The sequence below is a fragment of the Numenius arquata genome, chromosome 1 (assembly GCF_964106895.1).
Source record: "Numenius arquata chromosome 1, bNumArq3.hap1.1, whole genome shotgun sequence".
Lineage (NCBI taxonomy): Eukaryota > Metazoa > Chordata > Aves > Charadriiformes > Scolopacidae > Numenius > Numenius arquata.
Window position 1 is genome coordinate 83,188,192 of NC_133576.1, and position 13,197 is coordinate 83,201,388.

The 13,197-nt window shown below is 41.5% G+C and overlaps 1 protein-coding gene across 5 annotated transcripts in view; it reads right to left on the reverse strand.

Annotated features, from left to right (window-relative positions):
- Nucleotides 1–13,197, reverse strand: part of FARP1 (FERM, ARH/RhoGEF and pleckstrin domain protein 1) — a 174,281-nt gene continuing 161,084 nt past the window's right edge. For all 5 annotated transcript variants that reach the window (XM_074153758.1, XM_074153676.1, XM_074153599.1 and 2 more), the window contains exons 18-26: nt 12,908–13,038; nt 9,989–10,057; nt 7,894–7,983; nt 6,770–6,852; nt 6,334–6,446; nt 5,698–5,861; nt 3,089–3,196; nt 1,873–2,024; nt 1–972 (exon numbers count right to left, since the gene is read on the reverse strand). In XM_074153758.1, the coding sequence (XP_074009859.1) occupies nt 891–972; nt 1,873–2,024; nt 3,089–3,196; nt 5,698–5,861; nt 6,334–6,446; nt 6,770–6,852; nt 7,894–7,983; nt 9,989–10,057; nt 12,908–13,038 (992 nt within the window). In that variant the 3' untranslated portion in view covers nt 1–890. The remainder of the gene's footprint in view (nt 973–1,872; nt 2,025–3,088; nt 3,197–5,697; nt 5,862–6,333; nt 6,447–6,769; nt 6,853–7,893; nt 7,984–9,988; nt 10,058–12,907; nt 13,039–13,197) is intronic.

The following is a 13,197-nucleotide window of genomic DNA, read 5'->3' on the forward strand; positions in this document are numbered from 1 at the left end:
GTCACCACAGCCTTTAATTTCTTCTTGTACATAACCATTCACAGTACATTAACAGCCCAAATAATATTGCACTGGATTATTTTAAAAAAATTTCATCTTGCAAGTAGTATTCACTTTTCAAAGCCAACAGATGAACAATTTGGTCAACTTGCACCAAGAAAATGGTTAGATAAGAATCCTATACTTTATTTATACCACATGGATTTGTAACCCCAAAGGGAAATGAGAATGAGCTGTAAACTGGTTCCTTGTTAAAGATAGAAAATTAGTAATTCCTTGCTGATTAAATGTAGAAGACTGGGGAAAAAAAAAAATGAAATCTGAAAGTTATCTCATTCCTGTTAGACCGCTTGCTGTATATATAATTATATTCTATACTGTGAAAGTCCATCTACATTTAAAAATCCAGCAGTCTACAGATTAACATGGTAAAAAAAAATAATATATTTTTATGAAAAGAGAAGAAATAGTGTTTGCCTCAGAGGAGAGAGTTTTCAGATTGTGAAGTCTATTTTTTTTTTTTTTTTTTTTTAATTTTAGGTGCAATCTTTGAGGCAACAAAATGTCTTTTGGCATTTGGCACTCTAATAAGGACAATATTTTAATACTGGCACAAGCTAAAAACAGCACAGAATGACAAAATACAAGACATGAAACGAACCGCAGCCACTGGGGTGATGGTAAGCTAGTTTGACCGTATGGAGAACTTAAACAGTTTTGCTGAAGAAATTGTGAAAGTTTCCGCAAAACCATCCTTAATTTTTTTTTTCCTTTTCTTTTCTTTTACCAAATTGTACGTTTTTACTAAACTTGGAGGGAGAAAAGAGTTTCCAATGTCCTCTAGAAAATCAGCAGCTGCTGGACAATCAACAGGGCGGCTTGTTCCGCCGTCAATAGGTGTGAGGCTCTTTATGACTCAGAGCTCGAGTGCGTGAGGCGGAGCTGGTGGCACTTCGGATCACTTCCATCCATCTGGGAGGAGGCACAGGGAGAGACACAAACGAAAGAACCGTCAATCCCTAAGGAAAGATTTCCAGAAAAATACATTCTGCCCTCCTACTTGCGCACAGTTTTATTTTCGGTGCCTGTGGGAGCATCTTGCTTGCTCCTTTACTCCTGAGCCCGTCTGAAGTCAAGAGGCTCTAGATCCAAATGACGGCCAAACGCATATAGGAAAAGAGATTCAGAGAAGATAAACTGGGAGGACAGGACCCAAAATTCCTGAACTTAGTAGTGGCCAAATCTCCCTTTTTTTTTTTTTTTCCCCATTTTTCCTGGATGGTCCAAGTGATGAGCAGTTGAGACCAACCACTCGATTCTAGAGTGAAAAAATGTAATTTAGCTGCAGCTGCTGCTCCTTTTCCCTAGAACTGAGAAAGGGCTTTTGTGTTTTTTCCAATTCTACTCATTCATTTAATCACCTCTTTCCCACAATTTATAGTTGTAGACTGACACGGCTAAAACTTAGTACTAGCTTTCTTGAATAGGATATCCAGTTGTACTAGAAGGAGGGAAGTTATTCTGAAGAGCTCTGAAAAGTCCTGTGATCTGTTCCCATGCTTCCCGAAGTCTGATACACAGAGCTCCCCATACAGCCAGCCTGATCCGTTTTGACTGGATAATTCCTGCCCATAAGCCATGTTTTGTAGTGATTACAGTTACAGCTACCACCTTATCAAAACCAACCACTTGGTTCTAGCATTGTCAGGTTTAAAATTTCTTCTAAAACTTTAAAGGGTTCTTTCTCTAATTGTGCTGAACAACTTGCCTGTATTTACTGAATCAATTTACTGAACTTCACATCTACTAACCTCGTTTGGAAAAAACCTCCTGGTATTTTACAAAATTCCCTCTCACAGAAGCCGAACTCACCTTTCAAAAGTGTATTCGCTTTCAGCCCTGAAGTAGTACACGTGGGATTTGAAATGTAGTTTGAAGACATAATCTTTGTGGATGTTTTCAGATTCGGAAGGAATGGTAAGCGAGTATCCCAATAAAGGAAGGCTGGCTAAAGGATGATTGTCCTGAAAAGAAATGATGGAAAATGCTGAGAGATCAAATGCCCTCAAGTAAATAGAGCACAGAAGTAAAATTGAAGACAGATACACACTCATTTAAAGGTCATCATAGCATTTCCACATGTGCGTGGAAAAAATACCAGCTTTCTACACTGGCAATGATCTTAATTGTCTGGTAGTTTCAGCTTGCCGATCTGTAGGGATCCTTCTGATAAGGATCTGCTGCAGGCTGATCCTATCAGTATTTCCTCACAAGAAAGTTGTCTGAAATTTTGGACTTTCACTGCTTTCAAATTGAGGAACATAAAGCCCCATCATTTGGCATCGGCAGAGCACGAGGCGCGTTCATCCCAGGCTTGCAAACACCTGCTCCTTTAGAAACATCCCGGCCACCCAGCAGCATTCATTGCTTAAGTCCTTTCACTTCATGGTGTGTACGAACAAATAATTTCTTTCTCCCGCTTATGGATAGAATATCCTACAATTAATTCAATTTTATTTTTTTTTTAATGCAGAAATTCCATCCTTAAGGATTTCTACAGCACTGAAAGCACGATGTAGCGACTGGAATTATTTTGTGCTTACGCCCTGCTCAAACACAGAGATCCAAAAGTCCAACAGATTCTAAACAGAAACCCCCCAGCTTTTGCAGTGGGATGTTTGCTGAGATGGATTAATCATTGGCCGCTGACTTAAGCGTCAGTAACGGCAAACAAAATGTATAAATCAGTATTAAGTTTTAAATCGTAATAATCTTAGAATCTGTACAAGAGAAAACTCTTGTTTAAAGTCGCACCACAATTTCTGAGCGGTAGTGGTATCTGCTGCACTTTTAGGGATGCCATGTACTGGGACTGTTCAAAATTTCAGGACACGAGCAGGCTTTCCTCAACTGGCCAGCCAGCAGATTGCGAGCGGGCTCTGCTCCACCTTCCAGCGGCCGTGACCGGTGCATCTGCTCCTCTCGCCTACAGCATCCCTGACCGATGCCCGCTTTTCTCTCTGCTACCGCTTTGACAAAAACACAAGGTCTCCTCCAGCCACCCCCACCCACTGGTGCAGTCTGTTACCTGGTGCGATTTATAGAAGAACATACAGAAGTTGGTGAACACCACCCAAAGCTTCTGCCACCCGTTGCTGTTTTTGAATTTTCTGAGGAGATTTCCAGACAGCTGGTTCTGAAACAGATCAAAAGCAGCCCAATGAAACAGCGAAAGGTTGCTGCAAGTTTCATTATCATAAGAAAAATTATCGCTTTTATCTGGTTGTATGTGACCTGGGATGTGAAAATATCTCGGTTGAATGGACGTATTTTTCTTCTGCATTTTTCTACTACATACAGTAGTACTTAATGTAACATATTTGTTTGTAGCTGGGTACTTCCAAAAGCTTTAAGCTCTATACTTATTTTTTTTCAGTTGAAGTGGCTTTCAGTACTGTATTACCAAGCATCAGTCAGTCTTGTTACCCTAGTCTGTCTGTGTTGGTTTTAAATGATACTTAAATAGAGTAATGGAAACAGAAAGTCTGACATGAATTTGTGATGTAAAGGAAAATTATGGCATACTTTGGAATTGCAGATAGAGATTGAGCTCTCGGTACCCAGTGAGTTCACACGGTAACTTTTCAAAGATTTCAAAAGCAAGGACCATGAACCTTATTCTCAGCTGCTCTTCACATCCTGAAGATGTAAAGTCCAGCATCACCATGCCTTGCAAATGAGGGGGAGGTCTCAGTGAATCACAAATTACTTCCCATTCCTTGTTGACTCTAAGGGCTCTCACCTGGATCAAAATCAGCTGTTTACATTGTTCTCTTTATATAATGCAGACACTAATAACTTAATACTCAAAGTCTGGTGGTCCCGATTTACCTGCTACAATTTAAACATTCTTGAAAAATTTTTTTTTTTCACTAGTCTTGGATAGACATTAAAGCCTTTGCTTTAAATCATCCCATTCTCTGATATCTGGACTGCTGCCTCCTTGCCCTAAGTTAGAGGGTGTACTCCTTAATTTTCTGTTACCTCATTACTCTGGAGGATATCATAAAAGGACAGGCTTTGCATTCGGTACCAGCAGACATATGAAATGGGAACAGGCCGCTGATCACTGATCAGTCCAGCAGGTAGGGAAGTACAGTCACTGACAGAGAGAGGATCTTCTACCACGAGAGAGACAGAAAGGAGGGAGAGACACAAAGAAAATAAACGATAATGCTGAAGTGAGAGGCACCAACAGAATGACGTGAGCATGAGCGTAACCTGCCACGCATGGAACAGCAGAGGAGCTGGAGATGTTTTCACAGAACAAGGTACGTCTCCAGGGTGTGCTTGGTCTTCGCTGCTTTGTTTGCATTCATTTGAGGCACGGGGAGGAACAAAAATAAGGACCAATGAGCACTCATCTCAGACCAAGGGATTTGCCTAACTAAATGTTTTAACCGGTAGAATTAGTCCCTGGTTTAAGTATAATAAGGGCTCTGCTTTAGGGAAAAATGCAAGACCTTGTTCTGTGCTGAACTATTCCTCCCTTGAAGGAATAAGGGTATAAAGAGCAGAAAATCCACCTGCGTGGGATTGAAATGATGCTCTACAGTCAGCGTTTTCTCATACAGAATAAATTTCTTCGTCATATTTCAGCCACAAACTGGCCTCCTGTTTTCTTAAACAGAGGCAGCTACACAAACTATGAATATGGTCTGTCCTTCCATCTCTACAGCTTCTCTAGAGCAACGGTGGCCTGATGTCTGAGGGCTGCCTCATGCGTGCAAGTCCACTCAGCTGTAAGATTCCTTTTACCATTTTCACTGAGTGTAAATTTCCATTCGATGAGGACTGTGATAAAGCACTCAGAGCTCCCCTGGAGACTGTCTAGGTGAAGGAATCACAGAATGGTTCGGGCTGGGAGGGACCTTAAAGATCATGGAGTTCCAACCCTCCTGCCATGGGCAGGGACACCTCCCACTAGACCAGGTTGCTCAAAGCCCCATCCAGCCTGGTCCTGGACACCTGAGAACACCTGAGCAGGCTTACCACCTCATCCTAAAACCTATACTGAACTACAAGTCTTTCACTTTCATCTTTGAAAAGTCAATGTCTGCGTCTTGCCTGCTGAGTACAGAACTAACGAATGTGTATCAAAGTGGCTTATAGCTGTGATCGGGGTTGGGGGAAAAAGGATGTTTATTTTGGAGGTGAAAAATGCAAATAAAGAAAAAAGCAGATGAGACTGAGCAATGAGACAAGGTTCCAGAAAAGATGGCTAGGTAAAGAAAGTACGTTAGTAATACACGTAATTAAAACTCTGGCTGCAGCAGCTAAAGACAATATCCTTTCAGCTCGAGCAATGACTTAATGCCTCTGTAACTGAAAGCATTAAGACAGTTTGACCTGCTTTAAATTTTAAAGGGCATCAGCATTTTTTTTTTGGACAGTTACTTCTATGAAAATTACTGCCCTAACTGATTTCACAAAGATGCACCGAGGGAGCGGACACGTGTTTCTTGAGTGATGGTTTATGCCATCATTTGAGGATAAGGGAGTCCGTTTAGTAGGTGTGCCTGAACCCTCCCCGGAAGGAGACAACGGCATGGTCCACTTGTTAAGGAGGAGCAAAAAGGAAATTGTCATTCAAGAGCGAGTCTGGAGCTGCAGTTCAGATGGTTCTGAGGCAGATACCTCCACAGCAATACTAAAGTCGATCATTGAAACACTGGTATTTCTGTGCCAGCAGACGTGCACCGTAGTGTTGCCACGGTGTGGTGACTGACGTTCGAGTGAGGTGCGGGATGCACTGAGGTCGTCCTCAGATTCCTGGTCTACAGTAGTTTCATCAGGAGACTCTATGAAATGCAGGGAAAAAGCATCTTTCTTCTTCTATGCAACAACATATATAAGTGGAAAAATTAAACAGATCAATTCTGCCCACAATATTGTGAACTAATTTTAAAACACACTTTTAGAAATCATTTTGTGCAGATGTTAAGTAGATTTTTCTTTTCTCACGTGTTTCTGCAAGTTGTTAGAATCAAAGACTAACTACCATGCTTTGTTGGTGCTTTTAATACCTTCCAAGGACAGACACTGCCCAAATCTTGTTAAATAGTTCCTCGAATCATTATGCTTAAGTCACTTCTCTATTCAGTGAAACTTTCTGCTAACATCAACAAGAATGTTAAAATGGCACATATATAAAAATCAACTTAAAATGTATCAGTTTGACCCGTGGCCAGCATTTTTCACCACTTTGCTTAGAAGCGATCACCAATCACACTGACGGAAGCGAATAAAGCCTGCACTCGAGCATTTACTTACTATTGTCAGGCGGGCTGCTCGCCAGTAACTCTGGGGCAGGGCCACTGCTTTTCTCGGCCAGGTCTATTGCCATCTGAATGTCCTCAGTCCATTTGTCCATTTCAGCGCGGGTACTAGCAAAAAAAAATTCAGGCTTTATTCCCTTTCATACAGGCTGAAAGCAAACTCTAAGAAATAGTCACAAGCTGACCTTACTTTTAACTTAAATAAATAAAATCAGACAGAAGATGCTAGGTTTTTTTCCTAATAACTTAGTTTTGGCTCTGACTTGCACAATTGCCGCTCTATTTTACCATATTCACTCTTTTTTTTTTTTTTTTAATTGTTTTAGGAGCCGATCCAAACAAAATGATGCCTCTTGGCTTTTCTACCGGTCCCACTGTGAAAGCTGCAGAGAAATACCATTTACATTTGCATGTTGTCTCCATTGAATTACCTTGCAGCGATGACGATGGACTGGTGTTGACCTCGTAGTGTCAGACAATGAGGAACCCCCCATTCCTCCTCACTTTCTTCTATCTGAGAGATAAAAGCCCAAATGCAGTCAGATTGCAGGAAGTACACATTTCTTAAGGTGAAACAGTGAACTGAACGAGCTCTTACCATCAGGGAAAAGAAAACAAAGACAAATGCTCACAAAAACCGATTTTGAGCTAGGCATCGAGAAAAAAAATGGTAGCTTGCACGTTGGAAGAACAGTAAGTTCATTCTGCAACAACCCCCCAAACCAAAAGCACGGCTTATCTGCTTTGTGAAAAAAAAAAAAGGAAAATAGTGGTAATTTTTATCAGAAGAGACGTGTTAAAGGTTGGGAGCGCTCTGGACACTGCAGCGTAACACGGTTCTGTTGTGAACAAGTCCACACCAAATGAGAATCAATAATTCCTAGAAACACTAGATAAAACTTGAAGCTTCACAGGTGTTTAGATAAATTCAGTTACTGTGGTAGTGATTACCTAACTTGATTCTCAGGAAAACAGTACGGAACAGATATGAACCCACGAGAAGTTCCAGTGAAAATAATGGGGGGAATGAAAGTGTTTTGTAACTAGCAAAAATATTTTTGAAATTGTATAAGAAGAGGAGGTAACCAGGTGCTGTTGGCTCAAATTGGCTGTTTTCCAGAAGAATTAGCTCCATTAGAAAATGGAAAACATTAGAAAATGTTCTTCTACAGAAATCAGATTGTCGCTACAGTTTACTTGCCTTGCACAATGTGTCTATAAGCAATTGGTGATTAATTACTTGTAAGAATCATGGTTAAATTTATGGTTTGAAAAAATAAAGCACCCATCTCACGAGAAGTTTGCATTATGAGGCAAAATGCCTTCTCCCTCTCCCCCCCCAACTTTTGGTATATAATCACCTTTGTGTAGAAAGCTGCATGCTGAACCCAACACAGCCCCATCAGACCCTGCAGAATGTAACCACAACTTCCCTGAATCGCAGCACAGCCCTCTGCTGCTGCTTTCAATCCAGCAGAAATTAATATCAAGCAATTCAGATGGGACCACAAATGGCCATTTAAGCATGAATTCCTTACGTTCTCACAATACTTACTGTCATGCCATACAGCGGAAGATGCCCGTGGACTTTAAATTGATTTGATGCTGTCAGGCCTCTACTTGTGTACAATAAAATATCGTTAAACTAAAAAGCAAGAATAAGCGTTATTAGAATGATCTGGGCATGTATGTATGTAGAGAAATAAGTTAGGACGGTAAATATGGTAAAGCTGCCAGTACTGGATAACTATTTATATGGTAGTCCTATTGCACGAATCAAAAATACTGGCTTCCACAATATTCCAGTACTTGGCATTAGCACCTGCTATTATCATAGAATCACAGAATGGTTAGAGTTGGAAGGGACCTTAAAGCTCATGGAGTTCCAACCCCCCTGCCATGGGCAGGGACACCTCCCATTAGACAGGTTGCTGCTGCCTATTTTCCCTGCCTTCCTTCCCAGGTAGTCTCAGGTACATTCCCGCAATTTTCCACTGGATGTCTTCCAATGCCTTCTAATATTCCTTTATTCAGAACTAACGAGCCACAGTGGCAGCCAAACCAAGTAGTACATTTCACATTCTGTTGCACTCTGAAGCTGTGGAAGCTGTTTCACCAATATTTTCTTCCAATTTGTGTGGAGAGATAAGCAAGCACGATTCTATGCCTGAGAGAGGTGTGTCCAACTTAATTATTAAGTGGCTATCTATTACTCCCCATACTCAGAAGTAAGCTGTTTTAAGGTAGGTGGCGTTAGGTTAGAGAGGTCAAGGTGACGAGACTGAAAATCTCTATTTGTGGAGCTTCTTGCATGTAACAGCAGTTGTCAAAAGCACGTCAAGTGACCACCTGCATTTTGTTGCCACAATACAAACAGCGTATTTTCACTGTGCCACCTGGGTCAAAAGATGTTTTTCCTCAAACCAGGAAGCTGCATCAAGAAAAATTGTACTCTGGTGCGAAAAAGAGCTCTCCCAAAGACACCTACAACCTGACAACAATCATTCATGAAGCTATGTGGATCGGCCACTAGAGGGGGATTTAATTTTGCCGATGATTACACGTGTATTCGGAGTCCCAGTATACCGACTCGGGATTTTATCTCCAAAAAGATTCTGTTGCTTGAGACAGACCAAAGATTTCTTTGACAGTGCAACTGGTTGAGAGTCTAGTCTCAATTTTTTAATGTTTTATACAGGTATAATATCGAGGTATCCTCTCAGAACAAGAATTGCAAGAAAATATGCAGCCTTTTCACTAGGCTTCCTCTTTAGTGCTTTTAAAGGCAGAGGATAATCCTACCCAGGCAGATTTAGCACATATATCTTTGGCTCATTTGAAAGATTAAATGTCAAACACCTTGTAAAACCCAGCACACTCACAAGCTTTTCTACACACCCACTGCCTTCACCTTCTGCATACAAGAAGCCAAGGAAGTATTTTTCTCCCACACTGCACTGACTCTTTCGTGTTCTGCCCTGTGACACCTGACTAGGAAAATCTGTGCACTCTGCTGGGCATCCCAGTGCCCCAGCATGGAAAGAGAGGAGGAACCACCTGGTCAGCTCTTGTGGATCAGAGACTGAGTGGGATCACCGTAACCTGAAAATGCTGCGAGTGGTAGTGGGAGGAGATAACCCTTCCCAGTGCAAGGGCTGCAAACTGTATCTCCAGGTAAAGACAGGTCTGCCAACATGCTGGGCCCTCATGGGCTGAAACTGGATGGTTTGTGGAGAAACTTGGTTCTGTAAATGTCTCCTGAGAGCATTATGTGGATTATCACCCATATCACCAGGAGTTACTCCTCTTCTTCTCTTCCGGACTTGATCACTAACACTGGTGCCACTTTTCCTATAATGACTCTGCTTTTATTTAAAACAATTTCTAGGAGGTATTATTTTATCATGATATTTAGTGTCATATAAAAATTAATAGTTTTATCTTGCTAAGAAGCAGTTACAAAGAGAATATTGGGTTTGGACAGAAACATAAGTTTTTAACAACCAGCTGGACAGGGGATGTATTATATTAATTTAAATAAGGTTGTTTGAAAATACTTACTGTAATTCACAACTCAAGTCTAACAGCTTGCCTAATAGTTGCCTATAGTTACATTTCATTATCCAAAGAAAAAACATTTTCTTGCTTACCAGAAAGAACATCCGTTGCTGTAAACCTTTTCCAGACAACTTACTAAGACTGCCCAGTCTAATGAACTCCTGTGGGAAACAAATACAAAACAAATATGTATCTTCTGCAAAAATTATGACAATTTTTTATTATGCAAACACAAATATGACTACTTGGTCATAGGACTGACTTGACCATCGGTCACGAAGCCTTTTTTTTTTCTTGATTAAATATGTTAAAAATCTTATTTATAGGATAATTTCTTTCCATTCGTAACTGTCTTTAGGATATACTCCTTCATAGACTTTCATTCGTTTTAACAAAACTCAGCTAAGCAAAATTTTCTTTACCTTACATTGATTCTTTCAGACATCTCCCTCCTTCATCAGTTTTGAATGAGTATTTTTCATGGTACAAATGATGTAAAAACTAAAGATAAGTTGGCCTGCATGTTACTGGTTAGCCACTGGTAAGCTTCTGTTGTGCATATGGCATATGCTGCTCTTCATTGAGATGTAAAATCAGCTCCACAAATCAACATTGCCATCATCAGCAGAAAAAGATGAAAATTTGTCTGGCAGTGTGAATTATCCTAGTATTATTATATACCTAATTATTATCCTAGTACTACCCATGTGGTATAATGCAGTACATTAATTCAGATCAAACTGTTTAAGAATGTTTAGGGATGGAATTACAGGAAAAGTAGCGCATCTAAAACTTTCAAAACGCTGGATTTCCTGGGCTTACTGTGAACTATAATGTAACATCCTTCCACTTATCTGAAACCCATGAAAATATCATTTTTCAGCCACTCCCTTCAGCTTCTGCCAAGAGGTTTATATTTATTTATTATGGTCTTTCGAAGGTCATTCTACTCATAATTGTGCATGTAAAAGGCATATAAAGCATCAGAATCACTTGCAGCTTAGCAACAAACTGGCTGTCGAAGACTAACCTGTGCAGAGTGAGGCTCCAGTCCCCCTACCCACATTGTTTAAGGGCTAAGGGGTGGAAAAAGTGGCTAAAGGTGGTTATCCCTATATCACGGGAGGCTCACGTTACCAGAGGCGCCACCGGAAGCTGTTGTTGGCCACCAAAGAATATTAACCATAATTGCTATTTATACGGTACCACCTAATGGTCACTGGGCAGGCTTAGCACCACCACGGCAAGCGCCATTGGAACACATGAGTCACGGGCTGCAGATCACTGCAATCTGCAAGCACAGCTGACCACCGGATGTTTTTAATGTCCTAAATATAGGAACCAGCTCGGTGGCAGCAGAGACCCCAGACTGGGGCAACATGAAGAGGGTGGCTACCAACAGCACCCTTTAGGGCATGACATGAGGCCTAACATGAGACTTCTCCTCTGAGACATGGAGTTTCACAACCTTCGGGTAGACCCAGCCATGGGTTACAGTGGCATGTGCCTCCCAGCCCGGCCAGCGCCAGAGCAGGGACTTCAGCCAGGGCTAGAAGAGTGGCCAAAGCAGCGACATCTTGGGCATGTGCCAGAGCGTGGTGGCCAAGGCTTTTTTGACTTGGCAGGCAAGCAACCTCTGCGCCTGGCCCGCCTTTTTCTTGAACTTCCTAGGAGAGGAGGAAGATTGCTCTGTCTTTAAATAGAATAGGGTAGCAGAAACATCCGATGACAGCATTTAATTTCATGCGCTGGAGAGACGCACAGGCTGTGAAATGTCCTGAGGGGCTTGCCAAGGAAGCGAACAGCCTGTGGATCGCTGGAAGGAGGCATGAGCCGTGGCAGGAGACAGGGAAAAGGCAAAGCGAGGAAGCAGGGAATGGCCACAAATCGAGAAATACCCCTGCTCAGCACTGCCTTCCCAATGGCACATCAACATCAACCCCCTTTTTCTAAATGTTGGAAGCCTTAAATGAGTTAGACCCTAGAGAGCTCGCAGCAAGATGCCCTTCTGCCATGACTCTGCTGTGGCACCAGACATGGACACGGCCTGGCAAGCAGATCCAAGGCTGTGGCTCTCGCCGAGTGGTGGTCCGGTCACCCTGCAGGAACATGTCAGGGCTGGGGAGCCGGGCTGCAGGGCAAGTTCAAGCCCTGCTGTATTTGCAGTTCAATGCAAAACTCATCTTTTTTTTTTTTTTTCCCAAGCTGTATCCCAGCCTAGTGAAGCATTTTCCCCAGCATTCCAGTTGCCACAAGTACTGTTTTTATACATTACACAGAGAAGTCAGGGGAGCAGGGAGGAAACGACTCTCAAGTTTGCACGCACAGATACGTGCATCTAGAAAAGTATAAAAGGCTACAGATGCTACTGGGGCTCATTTATTCCGAAACAAGCCTCCATTTTTAAAAAAGCATGATGAGTAAGAAAGAGATGTTGGCATTTTTATAACACAATTAGAAGTGTTTACTTAAGACAACACTGTCTCAAACATTATCGCTTGACATTACATGTGGACTAAAGAGACTGCTCGTCCCCAGGGCCACGAGTTTCAAAGCTAGCCATTGTGAAAGGGCTGAAGGTCCTCCAGCACTAATACCTTACTTTCCTTTAATCTGCTTTGCTCTAGCATCGAGGGCTGAAAAAAAAAAATAAAGGGCAGCAAGAAATGAGAAAATGTGCAACTGCTCAAGCTCTGAACAATGTAATAAATATACATTTTTACCGTCTCTGTTGTAATAGATGTTTGGAATTCCTTACAACCGTCCCAATCTATATATAAGATAAACCTAATAAAATCAGTAAAAAGGTAATAAAGATGATTGCTTCTTCCCACTTTAAAAACTGCTGTTTTCTATGGTATTATTATATTTACATTTGATAGTTTTTGTTAAGAGAAAAAGGTTCATATGAGGAAATGCAATTTCACAGCTTCTGCTAAGAAACAGGTTTCTAAATCTATACCTAATGCTTTTAAATTGTACCAGACCTTGTCCACAACTCTGCTACTTACCCTTCCTGGGATCACCAGATTGTCTATGCCTATCAAGTCTTTCTTGAGTTCATGCAGCTTCTGGAAATTCTCCATCTTTATCATATTGCCATGGAGCTGAGCCACCATTTCAGAAACCTCAGCCAAAGCAGCTAGATGGACAAAACCATAAAATGCTTATTAAAAATGTACAAGAATGTTCAAAAAGAAAGATAGTTCTTGCCCGCAGCACCCAGGTCATGAACATCACCCTTCTTGTGCTACCCTTCACCTTCACAGTGTAAAGCTACTCAGGCAGACTAAAAAACACA